Genomic DNA, 24,613 nt, shown 5'->3' with positions numbered 1-24,613 from the left:
ACCGTGTTGGTTGTGTGAATCAAACTGCGCCAGCTCTGATGCCACATCTCCTCAGTTCCTGCATTTTCCAGGCATTGTTTCTATAACTTTTCCAAAAATTCAGCAATTTTTCTGCTCCCTGACACACGGGGTCAAAGCTCTTGCCCAGCAGCTGTGTGGTATAATACTGTGTGTTATACAGCTGCGTGCGACACACCTTTGACGACCAGCCACCTTCAGCCTCTCAGATGCGCTGCCCGTTGTTCTTCTACAGTGGCTCCAGCTGAGTAAAGAGCTCGTTTGCTTGGTTGTGAGCGTAAGAAGAGTGGAAATTCACATTAAAGACCCACCTGTTCCAGGAAACCATTCCCTGAAGCAGGCAATGGAAGAGCCACGGTGCAAGGCCCACACAGTGGTGGCAGCAGCGGCCCTGTCGGGGGCTGCACGCTCTCACTCCTGTGCCTGTCGCATCGGTCCCCAGAGCACACCAGCACAGGGCTGTGACCTTGCAGGAGCACCTCATGGTCCTTCACGTGGCAGGCTGCAGCTCTCATCACTGCCTTGCACGTCCTCTGGGAAAGCACTTTCCCAGGTGGAGAAAGGGACTTTGCAGGGAAACATTTTCACTTTTCCCAGCCTTTGGAGGACAGTGGTGAGCTGGTGGCCCTCACCCACAGCCCACCCTTTCTCCCCAGAACGCTCACCTCCCTGATTGCTTCCATCCATTCATCTCTCTCCTCTTCTGGGCACCTTCTCACCCCTCTCCATTCTCCCTGCCGCCAGGCCGTGACGTGACACAAGCCATACAGAAAAACGCTTAGCTGACGCACAGCAGCCAGGCTTTGGTGCCCCTGGGCATCCCTCCACCACGGGTTGCCCTCCTTCTCCTGGGGGCCTGTTTTGTGATCCAGGTGGGCTGGCTGGTGATCAGCTCACACCAGAGAGAGCCTGTTGCAGCACCTGAGACGCTGCATGGTACCCCCGCACTAGAAACAACAGGGCTTTCACAGCACGCTTCCCACGGCCTCCTTCCCTAACGCGGATCTCCCTCTCGAAAATGACAAGAGGAGGGAAGGACTCTTGTCCTTTCCCCCAACAGAAGCAAAGACGCCTCGTGCTGGGTCCGCTTGAAATGGATGTGTGGTGTGCACGCAGGATGATTCCTTTGGCTCTACCCCAAATGGAGAGTTTCTCTGTGACTTTTGACAACCTTTCAGCGGGGTCTCAAAGTCCAGCGAAGTGGCTGTATGAAAAGCCATGGGAAGTTGAGCTCCAAGGACAGAGACGGCTTTTCAAGCTCGTGTTGCGGCTCCTTGGTACATAGCGGCTCTGAATGAGCAAACTCCCCAGAAAAGATGAAATTCGAGGATCTCTTGCTGGAAATTGGCGGCTTTGGCAGATTCCAGATTTTGATTTTGTTTATCCTCTGCCTCCCAAGAATCAACCTTCCCATGCATTTTCTGCTGCACAATTTTCTTGCTGCTACCCCCTCTCATCGCTGTGCAATTCCACACCAGGAGGCATTTGTGAACCTCACCGTGGAGGAAGTTCTGCTCATCAGCATCCCCCGGGAGCCCGACGGCACTTTCAGGTCCTGTGAGATGTTCTCGCGGCCTCAGTTTCAGCTGCTGCTCAACTCCTCTCTGCAACCAGAAAACGACTCCATCATCCAGCCCTGCCAGCACGGATGGGCCTACGACCACTCGCAGTTCACCTCAACCATCTCCACCCAGGTAACGCCTGGCCCATGACCTAGCTGAAAATGAAATCAGCTCGGTGTTTCGAGGAGCAGATGGAGAGGTGTTCACTGGGTGCGCAGAATCAGAGGGGAATCTTTGCGTTTTAACTAGTGGAAATGACTTGTTGAGATAAGATTTCCCAGAATGGGGAAGCTCTCTGAAGCTCAGAGTTAGAAGCCAAGATTTATCGTTATTACTATTATGAACATCTTGCTTAGAGTGATAGTTAGAAGTCAACATTTCTCGGTATAACCATGGATCATAGAATCATAGAATGTGTTGGGTTGGAAGGGACCTTTAAAGGTCATCTAGTCCAACCCCACAAAATTAAAAGACACAAAATTAAGTGTCTTAATTTCTCCAAGTGATTGAGAGATTGGGGGGGAGCGGGGTGAAGACACACATATAGGATTTCCTACATGCTTGGGCTTTGCGGAGGATTACACCCATCAGGATTTCATGTGAGCCCTTGACTTGCTTTCTTGATTTTCCAAACACTTCGTAACTTCTATTCCCTTGGCTGCCCCTCCTCGCTGATCTCCAGCTTCCCCCTCTCCTCCCCAGCATTGTGTTGCCTCTTTTCTCTTACCACCCGTGTCTCTTACCGTCAAGCCAGATGTGCTCTCCACGGCCCACCCCCCGCTGAGATGCAGCACGCCGGCCAGCCATAACCTTGAGCCTGCCTAAAGTCCCTGCCCGTCAAACATTAACCGCCCGCCTTCGGAAACGCTTTGCTAGGGCTGACAGTGATACCTCTGGGTGTTAATGCTTTACCTTTCTTGAAAAGCGGCCCAAGTCACAGGAGGTCTTGGGGAAGGGGAGAATTTGGTCAGATGAAAGGGGTATGGTTGGGTTGGAAATGGTGGCAGATGAGCGTCTCAGAGGGAGCAGGGCCGGTGCCTCCTCCCAACCACCCCTGCTTTCGACGGACATGGAGGTGAGGGTCCGATGTGCACCAGGTCTACACCTGACTCCTGCACCGTTTCAGGGAGAAAGGTGTCAAGCAGCCCTGGGGGAAAAGGCAGGAGAGGTGCCCCGCTGCACGGATGCTGCACGTGGAGCCTCGTGGTGCGGTGGCCTCAGGACACATTCAAGGGGTCGGGGCTTTCTCTGGGGTCTTTTGCTCTGGCAGCAAGAAAGGTTGCTCAAGGTCTGGCTGGACCCATCAGAGAGGCTGCAAGGCCGGGTTGATGATTAAATGAGGTTTTGCCAAGTTGGCACATACGGAAAATTAACTCTGCAGCTTGGCCACAGCACTCTGTAATGATTAGCGACATTTGCACCTCCGAGAAAGTAAAATGATGCTCATTAACTTAAATAGCAAGAACGTCTAGACCAACTTCTCAGTAAGAAATCAGTAAGTTAGGAGCTCCTAGAGCTGGTGCCTCCTCCCAACCACCCCTGCTTTCGGCGGGCATGGAGGTGAGGGTCCGATGTGCACCAGGTCTCCACCTGATTCCTGCACCGTTTCAGGGAGAAAGGTGTCAAGCAGCCCTTGGGGGAAAAGGCAGGGGAGGTGCCCCGCCGCACGGCTGCGCGTGGAGCCTCGTGGTGCGGTGGCCTTGGGACATGTTCAAGGGACCAGGAGCGAGCATTTGGTCTGACTCCCCCTCTGCCCTCCTCCTTCCCCCCTGAACGGGCAACTTCAAAGGAATCTGTCCGGGGCAGCAGTAACTGGCTATCAACGCCACCTTCCCTAACGAAGGCTGAGGCACGTCTCACAGCTCACCGCAGCGCGGCACCCTGCAAACGCCCGTCTCACCAGGGCAGTCCCAGGGCATGACAGAGGGAGACAGGGGAGACGCGCGCCCGGGATGAGTTGAAAGCAGCTATCGCAGGGGTCAGGAGAGGAAAAAGGGGGGTCTCTCTCTCTCTCCACGGTAAGTGGTACCCAGGAAAGCTTTCCGATGCCCAACAAGTGTCCGCAGACAGGCTATCACAGTGGGGACAGATAACCGGGAGGCCTCTGAGTTTTCTAAGATGCAACTTCACTTTTTTCAGGCCTCCAGCACTGCCTTGTGTGCGGTTTAGTGCAGGATTCTACCCCTCCGTCGGATTTGGGCAATATAAATTGCAAGACAGGATGGCTGACCGCCGGAGGGAAGGGGTTCGAAAAGGCAACAGAGGCCGAACCGGGCACTAAGTGTCGTTTTGTCCTTGTGTTTCAGTGGGACCTCGTGTGCGAGCAGCGCGGACTGAACCAGGCGACGGCAACCTTCTTCTTCATCGGCGTCACGATGGGGGCCGTGGTATTCGGGTACCTTTCAGACAGGTCCGACCCCTGTCAGGCTGTTCCTCCGGGGCTTCAGTTTCGTAACGGGAATTTCACAAACCCGTGGCCTGCAAAGGGCAATCGGAGGGGGGAGAGAAAGGAGAAAACACAATCGTAAAGGGAGAATCCAGCCTCTCACGTGATAATTGGATTGAAGTTATACCAGGGAGCAATGCATTGGCTAAATTAACGGAGCAGACGGTTGACAGCCCACCAGAGCAGCAGCTCTGGCCTTGGTTAGGAGTGAGATGGCCACCACGATGCAGTGGTGGGCATTGCTGCGGGAACAGGAAAAACTGGGGGGGAAAAAAAATCCACTGGCTGTGAAACCGATTTCGGAAAAAACAACCGTCTAAAAAAAAACCAAAAAAAAACCAAAAAACAAACAAAACAAAAAGAGAAAGCTGGTTAAAACAAGGCCAAAACAAGAGGCTAAAAGGGTTAACTCCTTGCAAGTTATATGCAAATTGGTTAAGGACCCCCAGGTGAGGGGCTCAGACCAAATGCACGCCTTACCTGGGAAAAAAAAGTCTCCAGAAAGCAAAACCTGACTGTCACTACTAGAGAAGCAGGGTAAAGGAGGTTATTAGGAGCAGGGAGGCGTTCCATGAGGAAGAGCTGAAGCAATGAGGAAAACAGGAACAAATCTGCTCGTTCTCATTACATGTTAGAACGTGATAATGTAAACCTGAAAAAAAGCCTGAGTAATAACCTAGAAAGGGCATCAGTTAAGAAATGAAATATTTTTTTGCAAACGGCAGAAGCAGGAAACCTTCCGGAGAATATGTAGCGTGCGATCAGGGTGTGCTGTTCACCGTACGCGATTCATTATTTAACGTCTGAGCTTCCTGCGCAGGAAACTGCTTCCCAATTTCCTTCCTCTGGGATCAAACAAGCATCAGCGCAGCGGGCTGCAAAACCGCCGCGCGGCAGAGGGGAATGAGCTTCACACTACAAAGAACCCAGAGATTTAGTGCTGAAGATGAGCATTTTTACGTCCATATCTTTGCATATATCAGGATACTTCTACAAGGACCCAAGACACCTGGCTGATCTTCAAACTGCGTGCCTTGGCTTCGTAGCTAAAATGGTTTTGTAGCACAGCTGGAGGGAAAGAAATTCAGAATCACGCAGAGGAGCAGGACAAAATAAGGCAGAAGGGAAGGTCTCTGCGAGAGCAAAATGAAAAAATAATTTGTTTTTCAAATGGGTTGCGAGGGGGAAGGGCCAGAGGAAGATCAAGGTGTGTAAAAGGAGCATCTGGAAACAAAAAGGCTGCAGTGTGAGACATAAATGAGCCTGTGCTCAGAGGGAGAATGTGTAGGGGCAGGTGTTGGAGCTGGAGATTTGAAATAAGCTGATAGAAGAAGGCACGGAGAAATACACCAGGTGAATGCCAGTAAAGAGCCAGGAGCAGGGGGTGCCCATCCTAGACCTTTGGGATGAAAAAGCTGGGACGCTGCTGGCGCTGTGTGGCCTCCACAGCAGGGAGCTGGGAAGGCGTCACGTACCAAACCGGTTTTAACCTAATCTCCAAAAAAGATCTCAGGAGCTGCGTAGCGCGCAGCCTGACGTCTATGCGTACTGGGGAAATGAGTAGAAACTCTTCTGAAAGATCGAGTTGGTGGCTACATGGGTAGATATGAGATACTGGTGAAGAATCAGCGGGGGTTTTGCAAAAGATTCGCGCCTTACAAATGTACTGGGTTTCTTTGAATGTGCCAGCGGGCATCTGAATAGGGGAGGTACCATCTACACGGCTTTCAAGAAGTTTCCTTACAAAAGGCTCCTACAGAAATTGAGCATCCCTAAGATAAGAAGGAAGGGCTCTGCACGACTAGATAATTGATTAAAAGCCAGGAAGGAGATGTGAGTGTGGAGACGTGAGTGTTCAGTTGTGACAATGGAGGGAGACCTGCTTGGATTTGTGTGCTTTTCAGCACGTTTATAAATTATCAGGAAAAGGAGTGAGTGGGGAGCTGATGCTGAGTGCCCAGGCTGGTAAGGATGAGATCTGAGTGTAGAGAACCTCAGAAGAAGCTTAAGGAGCCCTGGATGGGAACATCAGAACATCTCTCTTATGAGGAAAAGCTGAGGGATTTGGGTCTTTTTAGTCTGGAAAAAAAGACGACTGAGGGGGGATCTTATCAACGCTTATAAATACCTAAAGGGTGGGTGTCAGGAGGATGGGGCCAGGCTCTTTTCAGTGGCACCCAGCGACAGGACAAGAGGTAATGGGCACAAGCTTGAGCATAGGAGGAGGAACTTCTTTACTTGGAGGGTGGCAGAGCCCCGGCACAGGCTGCCCAGAGACGTGGTGGAGTCTCCTTCTCTGGAGACATTCAAACGCCCCCTGGATGCGTTCCTGTGCCACCTGCTCTGGGTGACCCTGCTCTGGCAGGGGGTTGGACTAGATGATCTCCAGAGGTCCCTTCCAACTCCGACCATTCGGTGATTCGGTGATTCTGTGACTGATTCTAACTTCTCATGTAAAACCGAGGCCTCTGAGCTGACCGTAGCTGCCCAGGAGCAAGACTTTGGGGTTATGACAGCTCCAGGCAAACATCCACTCTGCAACGAGCAGTGGCTGGGGAAGGAAATGGAAAATTAAGAATCATTAGGAAAGGAATATAAAATTAAAGAGAATATCACTGTGCGGTACCATGCAAATGCGTGGTGGCCCCACATCTTGAATACTGCGTGCAGTTTTGATTTCCCTTCCCCCTCCTTCCCCGTCTCAAAAGGGTACAGAAGAAATGGAGAAAATTCGGAGCAGCTAACAAAAAAGATCAAGTTATGGCTTGACTCCCAATTAGCCAGAGCAGGACCCTTCAGTCTGCTAAAACAGCGGCTACGGGGGGTTTGAGAGCCAGCTGTGCCCCCGTGAGCAGCCTGGAGCAGACCCTGGCCACCTGAGCTACCTGGCCACAGGGCCCGCAGGTCACGTCAGGAAAGGCTTGCAGCCCCTGTAACAGCAGTGGGGACAGTCCATCCCGTAAGTCTGCAGCAAGTTTGTTAAACCTCAGGTGTCATAGCCCCCATTCTCCCCTAAAACCCCTTAAAAGCAACCCCACTGGCAACCTTCCTTTCCTCTAAGGGAGAATAGGTCCCGCTTCTCTGTGCTAACCGTAAGGCAGAGGTTTCAATCTCTAGTGCCCCAGGGTGAAAACCATCTGGTCCCGGCATTTTGCTAGTTTGGGTTCGTTTTGTTCTAAGCCTCTACAGACATTTGGATTTGAGAACATGTCTACTGACAAATTTTACCCCGGTAAACCTTTCAACAACCTTCTCTGTGAACATATATATGAAAAAATATATAGAATCATAGAATATAGAATGGTTTGGGTTGGAAGGGACCTTAAAGATCATCTAGTTCCAACCCCTTGCCAACCCCTTCCAACCCCTCCCACTAGACCAGGCTGCTCAAAGCCCCAGCCAGCCTGGCCTTGAACACCTCCAGGGATGGGGCAGCCACAACTTCCCTGGGCAACCTGTTCCAGTGCCTCACCACCCTCACAGTAAAGAATTCCTTCCTAGTATCCAACCTGAATCTCCCCTCCTTCAGTTTGAAACCGTTACCCCTTGTCCTATCATTACACTCCCTGATAAAGAGTCCCTCCCCATCCTTCCTTTAAGCCCCCTTTGTCTGCTCTTTTCCAAATACTCTTTTGTACCTTGTCCTTGTACCGGATTGGCTGTATGATGTTTTGGCAGACTTCCAGATTGGGATATTTATGAAAATGGCTTTTTTTTTTTTTTTTTTTTTTATAATGCGTTTTTCTGCTTGCGCAGTTTGCGCCTTTTATTGCGTCTTCCACATTTAATCCTCCAGAGGCAGTGCTTTCCTACCTCTCCCTTTGAAGACGATTTTAAAAGCATTATTTCTAGCAGCCTCCCTGTAGCCCGCAGCCCAACCCTGCCAGCTCGCCTCTGGTTTCCCTAGCAGGTGGCGTGCGTTTGCGGAGACAATCTAGTAATGGCTCCATAAATAGCTGCCTTGCGCACTGCGGGGAATCTTATGGTTTTATATCCTTCCTACCGCATTTTCAATAGAAGCATTCGTTTAAAAAAACGTATCTTCTTCCTTAGGCAGTTATCCTGTTGGAAAGGGGATCCAGCTCTGGTGTGTTTCTGGGTGTTTGCTGCCGTGACCCAGGGGCATTACGATGACTTTTGCAAACTGGCTCTGCTCAAATTTCAAAGCAGATCCAGGAAACTGCCTGGGCCCAAGCCACAAGGGTTTGGTTTTTTTTCCTTCCGGTGGATTCATTAACTGGCCGCTGCTTGATGTCATTTATGATCATTTTTAGGAATGCTATTGTGGCATTATGTCCTGGCACATCATTTTTGCCCCTGGAGCAACTGTTCTTGCCATCATCCTTCTAAGGTGGCCACTAAAGGGAGCCCTAGCGCCAGAGTCAGACCAGGATTTCAGCGCCGATAGACTGAACATCACCTGTTGACAGGGTCAATTTACTACTCCAGTTTGAACCTCAGCTTTTGTCACATGCAGCCCTGATGTCCATCAGAAGACCGATGCCTTGTGCTCCATTTTGAGTTTTAGATTTTCATGGGTTGTGTAGGAATACATACACACGTATTTCTCGCTCTGTGTGTGTGTGTATACATGTGCATTTGTGTGTATTTGATAGTCTGGATTTCTCCACACTCTCCACACAGGACTCTGCACCAGGGGTAAGATGGTCCTACAACTTCCAAAACCCTTGGGGAACAACCTCCTAGCAGGTTCCTCATAGACCCCCTTAGGACATCAGGGCTCTTTGCACACGTGGGCTGACGATTGGATTCCTTTTATTTTCCTTTGGGATCTTTGTTTTCCTTCCACAGATCAGGATGAATGTGTCACGGCTCGCTCTCCTCCTCCAGAGCGGCGGCAGCGGCTCGTCCTGAGTGAGCCATGGGAGGAGGACACGCTGGCATGGGGACAGCCATTGGAGGGAGCAGGGTGTGCCAGCAGCATGGGATTTCAAGCCGACACCACTGCATTTGATGGCGGTGTTGAACAAGGGAGCCCGATATAGTGTTTTGGCTGCCCGATGCTCATGGGGCAGGCTGGCCCTCTGAATGGGACCGCACCACGGTGGCACCGGCCATACCCAGGGCTGTTTCCTCCTCCCCGGGGCCTTGCGTCTTGTGCAAGAGCAGGCAACATTTTCATTTTCCTTCTCACATCTCCGGTTTGCCCCGTTTCAAACCTGCTCCTGAGATAGGTCTCCAGCCGCTGTAATCCAGCCTGTGCTTGTGGCAGGTTCGGACGGAAAACCATGCTCCTGCTGTCGCTCGTGTGCTCTGTCGTGTTCGGGATGCTGAGCGCCGCCTCCGTCTCCTACAGCATGCTGGCCGTCACGCGGACCCTCACCGGGGTGGCCCTGAGCGGCGTCTCCCTCATCGTACTGCCTTTGGGTGAGTTCGTGGGAGTTTGTGGGTTTGCCCGGTCATAGAGTGGGACACCTGCCAGGCAGCGGGTAGGTAGGGACTTGTCTACTAGCCAGGGCAGAGCTAGTAGGAACAGGAGGTATGTGTGCAGCTTCACTACGGGCAGCCAAAAGAGCATCCCGCTTGGGAGGATCCGAGAATCGCAATTTTCTGTTAGGCTAATTAGCGCTTTAACAGTTTACTCAAAATACAACAACCACTTATTGGCACTGCTGTTGCAACATTAACACTCGCAATCCACGCTGCCCAACTCCTGTATCAGGGGGATCATCAGTAGTACGATAAAGCCACGGACCAAGGCATCTGCCCCTTTCCTCTGGTACTGAGTTCTCACCCTTCCAACAGACTGTTGAGACAATTCGTCGGCGTCGCTCAGTGTTCTCAGCAGGAGGAGGACGGTGTGTCATTTGCAGGGTGTTTCCGCCTCCCCAGACCTGAGGTTGCTCACCATTTTCACAAGTTCACGGTTGCTATTTTTAGAAAGGTTAGGGGGAAAGAATCACAAAAAAAAAAAAAAAAAATCATACAGAGCTAGGCAAAACTGAAGCTGAAGAATTTAGGTAATTATCTAACAAAAACAAGCTCCAAATTTCAGGGTACCCAACAGAGCACTGGGTGATTTTGTAGATACAGTTGGCAAGACTCATTGTTCCCAAGAGCAAGTTAGAGGTGCCGCAAAAATTTCCAGGATTTTTGCAAATATAGCCAAAATCAAGCTAATATGGCTTCAATACTGGAGAAGTCCACACAAGACCTCACAAATCCCAAGGCCTGCTATGGCTTTTTTATTGTGATAAAGGATGATGCCAGCAAGGCAAAGTAGAGCTTGGGAGGGACATTTCTAATTGTTAGAGGTTGTAGCAAGACGTCCAGATCTTTGTAGGAAAATTGGCTTTTAGTTCACACACAGAAACAAGGAGACCGCCATCTGCTCTGCCTTCACATGTGCATTAGTATCTGCTGCGGGTAGATTCCACATGAACGACAATTCATCTTAATAGATTTCTTTCATCTGAATATATTTCTTTCATCTGGAATAATGAGTGGGCAGAGAAATGGGAAACTGTGCAGCCAAGATGGTTAGGGAAAAAAAATTATCTGTTTGATGAAGACGACCATTTGAATGCTATTGAATGGGATAAAAAAAAGTGTCGTCTAAGGTGTTTTTAGCACTGTTTCTTACTCTATGTCCACTATTTCTTCATTTAAGGCTTTATTTTTAGTTGCTTGCAGCTTTGCAAGAGGTTAAGCATTATTGATGAAGGTTTTAAATGTGCCAGATGTTGGGCAAACAGTGGAACTCTCCTGGAGGAGAAGACCAGGGACGTTACCTTGCTTTGCCCTTGTTAAAAAGCCCTGCAGACCCCCTCCTGGAGAAGCCCTGTGTGTCCCAGCTGAACGTTGCCTCCCTCTTGCAGGGATGGAGTGGGTGGACATACAGCACCGCACCCTCACCGGGATCCTGACTAGCATCTTCTGGAGCATCGGGAACATGCTGTTGGCCATGGTAGCGTACTTGGTGCGGGAATGGCACTGGCTATTGGTAGCCGTAACAGGACCTTGTCTTCTGAGCATCGTCTGCCTGTGGTGAGTGCAGTGACTTGCAGCCGGGCGGCTGGTGGGGATGGGAGCGGGCTGTGATTTGCCTCCTCTGCTCCGCGAGCCTGTAAAACGTCCCAACGCCAGCCCTAGGATTGGCTCCGGCAACCCAAAGAGGAGCGGGACTCACCTGTGTCCTGCACTCGGATTCCAAGGTGGCAGCTCTTGGAAACTGGGTTTCATCTCTCCTCACCTCCAACAAGTCCAGGAGCCAAGGTCGTGCCACGGCCTTGGGGACAAGGAGGAGGCAGGACTGGGGCTGAGGACAGGCACTTGGGGAAGAGGTTGCAGGGCAAAGGAGCAGGATTTGGTGCCGCAAGCGCTGTCAGATGCGCTCACAACAAGCAAAGAGATCCCAGTAAAGGGCGGCAAGGCCAAGCCGGGTCCCTTGCTTTCATCCCAGGTAGACTCAAGATAAATAATTTGTCCATCCTCTGTCCCCGCCTCACTGGGGGGGATACCTCTGGTACCAATTATTCCATACGAGCCAATGGCATCTGCAGGCTAGGTCAGGTGCATTTATCTCTGCGCTTCCCATGGCTTTTCTCAGCCGTGTAACCATCCTGACAGGTCAAACGCATTGGCTTGCTGTGGGCTATTTGCCTCCTGCAGCCTTACTTAAGAAATACCCGACATCTCTTAAGCCTTAAAATGTGAGACAGTTCATTTAATGAGAGCAACTCATTTTCCTTCTTCTTTTTTTCGTGTATTAACATGGACTAGAGTAGAGGGCTGATTCCCTCATGCTGTGACTGTAACGTGAAGTGTATTGGATCAATTTATTCGATGATCCAAACCAGTCCTTTGAATAAGCAGCTCCATTTCCTGGCCAGACAAAAGTCCCGTGTTGAAATAAGCAAGAAGCTACTCCCACAACAGCCCCACTGAAAACATTCAGAAATGGGGGTCTGGGTCTCCTCCACCTTAGGGTGGTTTTTGGGTTCCTCTTGGGACATCGGTGCAGTGCTGGAGCACATGGCAGAAATCACAGCTGTGTCTCTCAGGGCTACGGGGAGCTCCAGCTGGAAACCAGGCAGAATAAGCTCTGATTGTTAGACACTTGGACCCCAAAATTATGTGCTTCATCGCTGAGCAGAAAGAGTGAGATCCAAATGCTAAAGTGCCTTTCAGCTGCCATCAAAGAGGCTTCTAGAGCCTACGGTTTGTCTGTCCATGAGCATGAAGCAGTAGATTAAATAGCTGCACAGATCTAGCAGAAAAATCTCAAATAACACATATGAAAAAATGGGATATAAACTCATGCTGTTGTTAATCAATGGCTTAAAAAATATGTATTGTTTTACTGGTGATGAGAGTTTTCTGGCAAAGAGTTACATCTGACACTTCACCGATCGACTCCAACGCAACTGAAATATGCGTCCTGTTGACTTTTTTAGTTTGAGTTGTTTGCTCTTTCTCTAGGACAACCAGCCATAAAAAATTGAGTCCTGGGAAGTGCTGAAATTCGCAGATACGTTTGGACCCACCTTTTCCATGATAACTGATTATTTTTTCTCTCTCGTGTTAATGCCTTTTATGGAGATTAGTTCTCCAACAAATTACACCGTAGTCTGATCACAATTCAAGCACCCAAGAGGTCAGTGATTGTTGGATAATTAAAAGTCCCTGACGTATGGAATCAAAATCTAATTTAGCACACTCGGTAGATACTGTTGACACAACGTCAGAACTCAGCTGAGACATTAGACAACCAAAAGACATAACATTACACTCTGGAAATGGTGGCAATGAGCGCACAATGCCACCTTTCACTCTTTGTATTTCCCAAGGTGCATTGGGTTATAAGCTTTTGGGAAGGAGACCTGAACTTTCCAGAAGACCAGCTCTGCAAAGGTTTTTGCTCTACACATCCTTTGCAGCTGCTGCTTGAATAGTGACAGCGGTTGTTCATTAGGTTTTTTGCGTAACCTGATTCAGGGCACATTAATCACCAACAGCTTACAGGGAACTGGTCTCGGCCCGCTCCAGTGGGAGACTCCAGTGAGAGATTTTTGACAACTGCATGACCTCAGTAGACCTCACACCCACGTACTTCTTCAAGGTTGTAAGTCTTCCCACTCACTGCACAAGATGCTCAGCTGAAAGTTTCCATGAGAACCACAGATTCTGTTTCCTACTTGTCGCGGGGGACAGATTTGGGTAGCAGGAGGTAGGTGTTGGCCGCTCTCACAGAATGTAGCCACTGTGGGGTATTTCCAATGTCTTCCAAACCCTGGCCACTATGCAGACCCGCAAGATGCCACGGACCCTCTAGGCCAGATGGGCTGCACTGTGGCCTGGGAAGCTCCAGGACAAACAGGGCCACGTAGACATGAACTGCAACCAGATGCAAGATCAGAGAGAAGTCCAAGAAGAGGGAGTTGCAGATGCTAGTTTGTGACAAGTGCTGGATCTTTTGCTGGAACAGACAGAAAAATAAGAGTCACGGGACTCCCACCCTACACAGGTCTGCTACGCAGACCGCTCAGAGTTGCTAATTAGCTCCAGAGCAGTACAGCATCCCTTGTCGCTCAATGACTAGCATGGATACTTCACTAGGGGCCACAGCTCCAATGATTTAGACCCCAGTTGACCGTGTTGTGCAGAAGGCTGTGATTATTGTGAAAACCAAACAATTTTAGCCATTAGCAAAGTAAGTATAGAGCCCGCTAATTCCTTTCTGCATAGTAATTTTTTATATCCTACAATTTCAAAGTTTAAAAGAGTCCCAAAAAGCACGAATCTGTAAATATAAACACCGAGGCCAATTTTAACCGATAGGAGTTTGAAACTTCAACCAGCTCAGGAAAGTCAAGCTTCGATCAAAGATCACATGCTAAAAATTTTGGCTGGATAGACTTCAATGGTCAGGCTGTAGTCCATTAAGGGTAGAACAGCATGTACGCGTAACAGGGTTGTCCCATTACTCGTATGCTCATGCACCACAGTCGCTGCTTTTAGCTGAGGTTGAAGTCTCACAGAGGAGACCCCCTCTCTTTGGCCAGGGCCATGTGTGTGGGGTGGCAAACGTGGAGCGCCAACAGGAACACTGTCTTCTCTCCTCGCACCAGGTGGGTCCCAGAGTCTGCCCGGTGGCTCATAGCCAATGGCAAAGTGAAACAAGCTCACAGGCATCTGCTTAGATGTGCAAGAATGAACGGAAGGAAAGACTTCGCTGTCTCACCAGAGGTGAGAAACTGAAGATCCAGACACGTGTTCTTCCTCTCCCGTTTTCTCTCTCTCTTATTTTACTTCTATTTGATACCTGAAGTAATGCTCAGCCTGCCATGTGATCTGTGGGGCACTGTGGTCCATGGGGAGCCACGCTCCGTTTTACCCCGGGAAGGAGCTACATCCGCTCCCTAAGATAAAGCAGCGGCTCAGCTCCCATAAGTCCAGAAATCCCCTCCATTAGGTGGAGTGCCTTTCCATTCACTATTGCCACGACAAGAAGCCTCGATGCACTGGACACGGGACTAAATACGCAGCGAGAGAGGAGCCCAGCCTCAAAAAATACGGCAAACAAAAATATTGTTGGCCACGCGCTGGTACAAGTGCTAGCAGAGAGCAGACGCACGTTAATAGGATGTAGTTAGCGTATTTTCTCTCATACTGCATTTGAGATACTGCATATAGAGTTATCCACAAATGTAAAGGCTCGTCCACCTCAGGCTGCACTTAAGAGTACGTGTCAAACTGGAAGCCTTAGTGCCCCAGCGGTGAATGTGGCTATGAAGAACGTTTAGCATAATCAGCTTTTTCCCCTGGCTAAAGCTCTGCTCTCAAGTCAGTCGTGGCTCTGCCAGCAATTTTAAAGGAACGTGGCATTTAAAGGGTGAGGCGTTGGGCAAAGCAGGCAGGTACCTACTGGTTTGAATCCATTTTTGCTTGACCCCAGAGATGTAAAGGATGGAGTGAAGATGCTCATCTAGATGACTGAACAAATAAAGGGGAAGGAGAACCCAGAAAAATAGCTAGCTATCTATTTTCAGCTCCAAAGCTCAAGGTATGAGGCTGATCTGGAGGTCTTTGTCTTGTACCGAGTTCTATCTTAAAAATGTATTTTTGCATTCAGACTCACAAATGTCAAGACCTTGGTCCATGACACTTACTTAAGGACATGCTGGTCGCTCCAGGGCATGGTGATAAGCTCAAGTGACATCCCAGCTCTAGGGAGGACTCAAGGGCCAGGCAGGAGCTGATCTCTCCCTTTGGAGAGACACCAGAGCATAGTCAGCGCTCGCAACCACCCTCCACAGCCAGGCTTGGATGGCTGCACGTCTGTCACCTCTGACTAATTTGGTCCACATGATTGGTCTCGACCTTCTCAAGAGCAACAAAGCCCAGCTGTGAAATCTGGTGGGTACGGAAGCCTGTAGTTCATTAAACATCAATCTTTCCTTTAACGTCTATTGGTTTTCCTCTTACCAAAAGAGGAAGATGGGAAACCCCTGGCACCAGCGCAGGAGCCTTGTGCTTTGCTGTCACGGTCCAGCTGCATCTCTGCGTGCAGCCAGTGCTCCTGCATCCACAGCGCTGCCCCGTCCTGGCCAGCACGCCACTTTTTTAAAAGCAGTTTCTTAATATCTGTTGAAGAGGCGATGAGCCCTTTTGATTTACAACAGAAACATGTCGTTCCATCATGTGAGAAATTATGAATTTACTGGTTGTGGCAGACAGGAGCCGAGCGTGACTCTTCCTTGCCTTTAATCAAGCCAGTAGCTCTGACTAAACATGTGAAAACAACAAGTTATAACCTCTTTCGTTTAGCCTTGACTGATGACTCTGTATTTCGGAGTGCGGCGTTTCACCAGGAAGGGCATGGGCTTGCAGCCTCATACCATTCTTGGGGCGAGGAAATGTACCTGGGGCTTCCCCGCTACCACAGCCTTGCACCACGTCACGCCACGCTGTGACCGCGGGACCACCACCAAGAAAGGCTTGCAGTTGTGACTCATCAGGTTTATAGGGACATACTTATTTTTCTTGTCCGTATCCAAACACGCAGGCAACACAGAACTGCCGGGTTCTGGCTCGTTGAGTTGACTTGACTGTGCATCAGTGTGTTTTGATGGCTTATTAAGGTAACAGCTGGTCTTCCTGAGTTCAGAAGACTGAACTTTGAAGGACGTATAATCTCCGGATAATTGCACAGCACGTTACTGACATACTCCCAGGTTTAGTAGCATTGTTTTACAGAACTGATTAAGGAATTTCCCCGTGTGAAATTCTTTTTTCAGTATGAAAGGCTTTGTCACTCATCCAAAATCTACGAAGGGTAGCATGCAACTAGAAACAAAACCTTAGCTCTTCCCTAGTAAAACATGCTGTTACTTATAGCTGTCCTCTTCCCTTTCCTAATGCTTTCTTTCATTTGTACAATTCTTTCAACCAGAGCGCTCTTTGGGCTGGGATTCCTCTTTTATTAAACATTTCCGCAAGTCCCCAGCCCCCATAATTGTTCAGCACCATCTTAACTGTAGGTGATGCTGTAGGTCTGCAGATTCCTTCACCCTCCTCCCCCTTCCAGCCATCACTGAATTATGTACATTTTAAGTTTCGTGGGGTTCTCGCTGTTCTGGCTCTCCCAGTTGTCCTTCCACATACCACGAAATCTGGCTAACAATACATACTGGAAGATGTTTTCCATGTTAACGTCTTACGTTACCGATTTTAATAGCAAATCGTGCAACTTAAAGAGAGGACAGACTGCCAACGGGGTAACTTGAGTCTAACATTGAAATTCTCAGCATTGCAGAAGCAGTCTGTTATCAGTGCTATGATTCATCCTATGCATTTGGATGAAAAGGCTTATTATTTGTCCATGAAAAAGGTAAAAAAAAGAAGGTAAAAGTTTAAAAAAATAACTTACTTGCTGTAGTGCAGTATTAACACAAGTTACCAGATCCAGAGATGATTGTACAGAAATAAAAGAAAAACCTGGGTTCAACAAACCACTAGATAATGTAGGAAACGATCATCGAGGTGCTAAACAGAGAGACACCCTGTCTGGTTCAGCAAGTCCCTGACCGGCTGGAGGCAGTGACATTTCTAGGGGAATATCTCTACACGCTTGCCCGGCTCCTCTGTAGGCGCCACTGCAGGACGCTGTTGGAGACAAGGCACTGGAGAAGATGATCCTCTGGTCCAAGACGCTGCGGGCCCTCTTCGTCCATCTAAGTTGTAGGTTCCCTATGTGGCTCTGCAGCTGTGATTAAGTATTTATGCAAAAGCTTGGGCCAAGGCTTTGCTTTCTCTGAAGAGGGGATTGATTTGAGAATACATGCAACCAGTTAACCAGACTCTCTCCTCAAGGTGTCCTGTGATTCATAGCCTAATCTAATTGTAACTGCCCTACCCTGATGATTTTTGGACATGGTGAAGCAAGGCTGCCCTGAGAGGAATTCACCTCTCCCGACATTAGGTGTCCACACCATCACTGTCTGCAATCTCCTTTACAGTCTGCACTCTAATGAATGGTGGAGGCTAGCAAGCGGTTCTTCTGACCGAACACGGCTCTTTGCTCTAGGATAAAATGACTCCATCACTCCCACTGGAGATCTCCATTAACTGCACAGGGAGCCCACGGCAACCGGCTTAGGTACAGCTGCCTGCATTGCTGACCTCTAGTTGGGTGACTCTTGTGTCTCAGCCAGTGGGTAGAACTTACCAACTCTCCTGGTACTTGCCCCTAATTCCATTGCTCAAATTCCTCTCACTTCTCAGTGCCTGACTTTTTTATGTATAGTCTGCATCCGTATAAACAGATGTATAAATAATCACACTTTACACAAATGCATAAAGCGTGCAGCTCGCTGTCAGCTCCTGCCCGAGGCCTGGCACAACGGCAGGCAACCACACGGGGAAGGGGGTGCAACTGGCCAACGCTGACTTTGCTAACACCATGATCTGACATTTTTCTGCAACCCTTTCTGCCACGCAGGGTATGTGGGTACGAGGGGAGCAGGGGCCATGGGAGGAAAGAGAGGCTTAAAACGGTAGGCAATCTATAAAATTGTAGGAAGACGTGCCTCTGATAATGTATGCCCAGAGAATCGTTCTGCAATGGGAATGTATGGAAGATGCAAGGCGGAGCCGGAGCTGGGAAGGGCACCGGCCCCAGCCTGTCTAGGGTTTATGTCTGGATCCTAAATGTACAGCAGTTGAGCTATTATTACCTTCTTCCCACCTCTCTCAGGCTCTCAGAAGGATGGCAACAGACAAAAAGCCAGGAGAGAGTTACTCCTACATCAGCTTGTTCAGGACACCAGTCTTGCGGAAGATCTCTCTGTGTTCTGGGGCTGTGTGGTAAGTGGTGTCCCTTTGCCCAGGGGATTTGTCCTGCAGTTCCCCGGCTGGATTTCCCTAATCCCCATCTCCACACGCTCCTTGCAGGTTTGGCGTTGCCTTCTCCTATTACGGCATGAGCATGAACCTAACTGGCTTTGGGCTCAACATGTACCTCTCCCAGTTTGTCTTTGGCATCATTGAGATTCCAGCCAAGATGATCATGTACGTGCTGGTGAATCGAGTTGGGCGACGGCAGAGTCAGGCGTGGGCGCTCATTCTGACCGGACTATGCATAGGAGCCAACGTCATCATTCCCAAGCGTGAGCCGCTCTTCTGCTATATGCAGTCCTTGCTAAAGGGGAGGTTTCCATTCTGGGCAGTGCTAGAGAACAGCAGATCTTGCCCACAGGCAACTCTGTATGGAGATGTCCTCCTCCTGTGGGTCAAGGTTGCTAATGTGGGCTGGCCCTAACATCTGGGAGCAACAGATGGTCTCCAGTCACTGTGAAGTGGCTAGTAAGGGTCCAGTGATGGAAAGGTGAAGTGCCTGGTTTTTTTATAGACATTATCCAATGGGAAATGTCAGGACCTATCCTTTCACCAGTTCAGCTCCCACTTGGGCTAATAGTTACCAGACTTACTGAACCAGACTTTGGAGGCAGCAGCTCCAGGGCTATGAAGCTCCCTGTTTTGTCTGTAGGAGCATTGAACCTTCTTCGTTCTTGTACCTGAAGCCACAAGAAGCTTCTTCCTAGAGGCTGCTCTTAGACCATTGTCATGAATGTCTCTTCTTTCCTCCTAGCCTTCACCTCCCTGCGCTCTGTAGTAGCCATTATGGGCAAAGGTTTCTCAGAAGCTGCATTCACTACCGTCTTCTTGTACACCTCGGAGCTCTACCCCACCGTACTGAGGTAAGAGACGCCACGTGCCTGAGGGCACAACCAGAGCCTCGGTGGGATGTCACCCTCAGGTCTTCCACATCAGCACAGCAGGACGTGCTGTTGGCTAGACTGCGGGCCTGATGCCTTGCCTCTACAAGTAGCAGGTTCTAGGGATTACACATACTCACCAGAAAGGAGCAGAAAGCTACCCTTTTTTTTTTACGTGGCTTATGTGTGATTCGGTTATGTTGGTAGGAAGATGTATCAAAAGGTGAGGAGTATTCCGTGTGGGAAGATTTTTGAACTCCATAAGGCATCTGTGCTCAGTAAAGTCTTAATTCCCTCTGATAATCTGCCAGTAACTGTTAAAAGACTCCCCAAAATAATGATTTGAAATATCAAGTTTTATAAGGGGGACATACTACTACATGTTTGACAGTCTTCTGGAATTCAGATGATATTAAAGCAGGGATTAATTAGACTTTCGGGAGGAAAAAGAGAGCTTTTTCTTCATGAAATATCCAGGTAATGGTGACATAAAACCGGACTGAGCATCAGCATAGTTTGGGATATACCTGAGGCGGGTGGAGGGAACGGCCTCACTGGTTTCTTTGTGAAAGTCTGGAAAACCTCTCTTGATTACGGCAGGGCTTGTGGCTTACTTCACCCCTGTCCCTCCCTGCCCAGAGCACCCTCCTCTGCCATATAGTCCTTTAACTGTCACTGGTGTGTTGTATGGGGGGAACGACGCGCATTTAAACCGGAGTGGGCATGCTCATCTGCTACTTTTCTTCTCAGATGGGCTTGTATTTGCATGTGCTCAAAGACACTGACAGGTAAAGACAAAAACATTGGTTCCTTCTGCAGCGCTTGCTCTGCGGATGCGCGAGTAGGTCCCGGCACGCCTGTTGTCGGTGTGAAATGCCACCCATCCCCTGAAAATTAGTAAGTGGACTAGGTCCCAGGTCTTATTTTTGGCCTCTTCTCCAAGCTCTCCTAGGCTTATTGCTACAGCAGGACCAAAGGTGTTCACAGGTATCTCTAGTTCATGCCACCTGCCTGGAAATACCTGGGAGAAGGAGGGACTTGGGTTTGCTCTCAGCAGATCAGAGGACTTACAGGGTTGTAGCCATTTAAAGCAGAAACTTTAGAGCAGGTATTTTTAGTGGGGAACTTCTCTCTCAGATATAGATCTATTTATCACAGCAGCTACAGTTACTCTCTGAGAAATATTATCATTGTAGGAAGATATGAAGAAATAAAAAAACCTCCCCAGAAAAAGCACGGCAGAGGAAAAACCTGGAGGTGGGGAAAGCTTCTGCATTTATAGAAAAAGAGGGGGAAGGGGCAGAGGGTCTGCACTTTTTCCCAAGGTCTGACATGAAAGAAGTACGATCTCTTTCTCGTGGTGGTCTGGGCCACCACGGTGCCCTACCTTTCCAGGCAGAATGGGATGGGGTACACCTCCTTCGTGGCACGCCTCGGCGGGGCTTTGGCCCCCCTTGTGTTTCTGCTGGATGAGGTGTGGAGGTCTCTGCCCGAGGTGACCTACTGCGGGGTAGCAGTGTGCTGCGGCTCGGTGGCCTTCCTGCTCCCGGAGACGCTCAACGTGCGCCTGCCCGAGGGCATCGAGGACATCGAGAAGGCACAGTGAGTCGGCTCCATCCCGCCCTGCGCGTGGAGCCTGATGAGAGAGGCGGGGGGACGTCCCTCTGGAAGGGACGGCCCGGTGGGGATGGGGGCTGTCAGGCTTCCTGCTCTTCTATCCATCAGCCCAAGCGTGCCGCCTTTTCTTCCAGAGTGAAAGGGCCACCACAAATCGGCGCTCCCGAGGGCACGCCGCTACAGACTCTGCCGAAGTGAGGGACTCTGTGGGACGGCCGCTATGGAGGACTGCAAAACCGAGCCGTGCTCTGACCTGTCAATAAAAGAGCTTTTGCTGTCTACCGAGTCTCTCTCTGCAAGGGAAGTGGGGCGGAGGACACTGGAGGAAGGAGGCAGATCACGAAACGAGCTGGAGGGAGCCAACCCCACTCTGTAGCGTGGCCAGGAGCAAGAACGCAGAGGTCTAGCAGGGTCTGGAAATAAAGGCACCCTGTGGCAAGCTCTTGCTGGACAAGCAGCACCTTTCAGATCACCGCCCAGCCTTCCCGAAACTACTATCCATTAGTTTACACACCACAAGAAACGCGATGCAGCAATAAAAAAAACATCAAGCGTGAATTGTACAAAACGAAATAACCTCAAATAAATCTAACTGGATGGTGGATAAACCGTAGCTACGAATATTTCTTGGATTTGGAAATGGTCTGGACGCTTTTCACACTGAGGCCCAAAGACAGCAAAAAGCACACGCAGGAATCTCACCGAGAGTGGGACAACTGCAAGCATTTGTCCTACGTACATAAAGAAGAAAGCACGCTTTTGCAGATTATTGCAAATTATTTTTTATTTGTTTTTACAGATTATTTTTAACACAACCTTACTACGTTAACTTTTGCATTGCATATTGAATAATTTGTTACTTGATTTCATTCTGCTTACCGGTCTAACGCATTGATCTGAAATTCAGGGAATGCCTCTGCATCTTGCACTTACTTGTGCAGACAACACCGCTGAGCCACCACAATATCCATAAATTTGGAACCCTGACAAGCATCGCTTCCCTAAATCGGGAAGAGGGAATGGCCTCAGCATCCGAGTCTCAGGCGGACCGCGATTCCCTGGGCTGCGAGACGTTTTAAGCTCAGCCATGCGCAGCCCTCGGAGGATAAACACAAACCCGGGATGCATCTGGAAGCGGGTGGAGAGGCGCATCCAATCCCAGGTCCGTGAGCGCCTCCTAGTAGAAACAAACTGCCTGGCAAAATTATATACATCACCTTTTCGCTGTAAGGCAACAAAAGGAAAGCAGACTCCTCAGAACCACCCGCGAGGCTAAGAAAATTTTGCGAATTATTTCTGTCTCAAAGATTGGGCCAAGTAACCTGCCAAAATCCCTGGGCAAAGCCTGTGCGCTGCCTTGGGTTCATCAGCGGCACCCCCATGCTAATAATCAGCGAGCCGCAACACGCCGACACTGGTAACAGGGCACAATATACCTTCGAAAGTGCCATGTGCGGTGCACTTGTTCGGGCACCGGTTCAGGGCACTCCCGTACCTACATCAAACAGGTGCTGGAGACACCCCTAGGCGCTCACACCATGAGGCAGCACGCGAATTGTGCCAAAGAGTAGAAATCAGTAGAAATTTCTGGATTTGGACAAGCCTGGTCTCTCTCGTTATTTCACACTTAGTAGCCGCAGGAGTTTTCACATCTTCTCTATACGCCTGCGAGTATAATAAAATTATAGCGGTGATGCCGGCATCAGTTTCTGATCCGGGAGCAGTACATCCTCCCCTTGTTTTGGCCATCCTGCTTGGAGCCTGAGCAGGTTAACGCTGCAGCACTTTCTTCCAGGCCATCCAGGAGAGGGGGCAAGGCAAGCCGTGAAATTCACTGTCACGACCTGGCAAGTGCCAGTCCAGGAAAGCTTTTTCAATAAAGAAGGCAAAATTTCGCTCCAGAGCAGGAGAAAGGCGAGATTTAATGTCCCGATTTCTTCCCCACCTCTTTAGCCTGGTCAGAAGGACGACGGATGGGGTCCCAAATCAATGAGGTTGAGAGCGCCCGTTCCCACTCTGCCCACACAGGAGCGTACCCACAGGCTTCTCCCCACAGACCAAGGTGTGCACTACAAAAATGACCACAGCTCACTTCTACATAGCCGGGTTGCGACAATATTGCTTTAAAACCCTTTTCTTTTCCTTGGGGAGGCATTTTAAGCTCCAGTTGTTCCTGTTTTATATTCAGGAAGTAAGTTTTAGCTTCAAAAAGACGAAATTTCAGTATCCCAAGTTTCATCCCAGTAACAAACAGAATATACAATAATGTCCCATTTTAACAAACTCTACTTTGGCATTCTGTCAAAGTTGATGAAAAATAATCTGACTTTTTTTTTTTAATTTGAATGTTGTTATCATCCATTTGGCCTACAGTTAAGTGTCTTGTATTTTCCTTAGACTATTAATAAAATCAGTGTTTTATTATACCAGCTTAAAACACTAATTGTTGTCCCTGTCCACAATTCTTTCAGGGTGAAAAACACTTCATTAAAAACGTTTTGGGAAAGCATTTCATTAAAAACATTTTGAAGGAGAAGGCTAAAAACAATTTAGCAGGAGAAAATTAAATAGCAGCCATTTTTAAAATTAATTTTTTTTTTGTCTGTGAATCACGTAACGCCTTGTGCTGTCAAGAAGAAAAGGCAATACCATTAGCGTGCAGGTCACGACCAATCGACCACACATCTGAGTGTCCTTCAGCAAAATGTTCTTGATTTGTTGGAAATACATCACGATTTGTAGCAACCAAGATGCGCATGCATAGACATTCCTCATAGAGCGTCTACAAGGAAAAAAGAGGACATTAACCAAATCAGTCACAGAATTGTAGGGGTTGGAAGGGACCTCTGGAGATCATCTAGCCCAAGATCACCTAGTCCAACCCAAATCAAGAATTCACAGTTTCCGTTACTGATAGGTTTGTGAAGATAAACCCGATTTGGGGGGTGAAATGTGATTTCCAGGTTCTGAATTTGCGAGAGAAGGTGTCTTTGGTCTGCTGCAGACTTGTTTAAGAGGACAGAAGTGATGGTTACAAACAAATAAGATGTCTTCCCAAAGAGAAAAACCAAACTAGGTGACAACGCATGAGAAGGACGCGTCTTCAAGAAAACTCAGAAGATATCAAGGAAAACGCGGTTTGAAGAGTGGAATAGGTTAAGAAACGGAGGTGGCCTGTTGGCTCTCCAGTCCCAGTGTCGCATGGCGGAAGCACTGCGCCACCCCTGGACACGGGCCAAGGCCTGAGGGGGCAGAGCCGGGGAGGCGACCTGGCCCTTTCCTCCCTTAGTGCCCCGCTTCGGCAGCGGTTCGTGGCTCTGGTTTATCAACATCCTTCTTGAACCGGACACCGTTACCTCGGAGCAGTCTGACGAGCTCCCAGCCGCGGGGGCACAGCCCCTTCCCTCCGCCTCCCGGCCCTGCCCCCGTCGGTAGGGCGGCGGCTGCCGTGGGGGCTCGGGGCCGTGCCCGCCGAGCCCTTCCCCGCGCGGCCCCTCCAGCTCCAGCCTCTGCCGCTGCTGACCTTCCCCGAACCTCACGGGGCTCCTGGAGCCTCCAGCCTGCCTAGGTGCCGCTGGCCGCCCGCCTGCCCCCCGCACTCTGCCTCACCTCCCTGGGCCTCCGAGCTCCCGTGGCGACGGGCCCGTCGCCAGGGCCCCGGCCAGACCAGGCCTGTGCCCCCGCTCGGCGACACCGAGACCTGCGTCGCTCCCTCCCTCCTGCCCTGCGGG

At 49.6% G+C, this 24,613-nt stretch overlaps 1 protein-coding gene across 2 annotated transcripts; it reads left to right on the top strand.

Moving 5' to 3' along the window:
• The first annotated feature begins 1,173 nt into the window (after positions 1-1,173).
• On the top strand, positions 1,174-21,815 carry SLC22A7 (solute carrier family 22 member 7). Of its 2 annotated transcripts, none has more exons than XM_063328021.1 (10): positions 1,174-1,712; positions 3,887-3,975; positions 9,260-9,414; positions 10,866-11,034; positions 14,118-14,235; positions 18,245-18,354; positions 18,442-18,656; positions 19,139-19,247; positions 20,661-20,867; positions 21,017-21,815. In XM_063328021.1, exons 1-10 carry the CDS (start codon positions 1,335-1,337, stop codon positions 21,078-21,080), a joined length of 1,614 nt encoding a protein of 537 aa, XP_063184091.1. In that variant the 5' UTR covers positions 1,174-1,334; the 3' UTR covers positions 21,081-21,815. The 2 variants fall into 2 exon arrangements, with proteins under 2 accessions (XP_063184091.1, XP_063184090.1); XM_063328020.1 differs by having other exon boundaries at positions 1,178-1,712; positions 3,887-3,990.
• The last annotated feature ends 2,798 nt before the right edge of the window (positions 21,816-24,613 follow it).

The sequence above is a fragment of the Chroicocephalus ridibundus genome, chromosome 3, assembly GCF_963924245.1.
Source record: "Chroicocephalus ridibundus chromosome 3, bChrRid1.1, whole genome shotgun sequence".
Taxonomy (NCBI): domain Eukaryota; kingdom Metazoa; phylum Chordata; class Aves; order Charadriiformes; family Laridae; genus Chroicocephalus; species Chroicocephalus ridibundus.
Note: the sequence above shows the minus strand (reverse complement) of the source record. Positions and strands in the feature narration are given on the sequence as shown.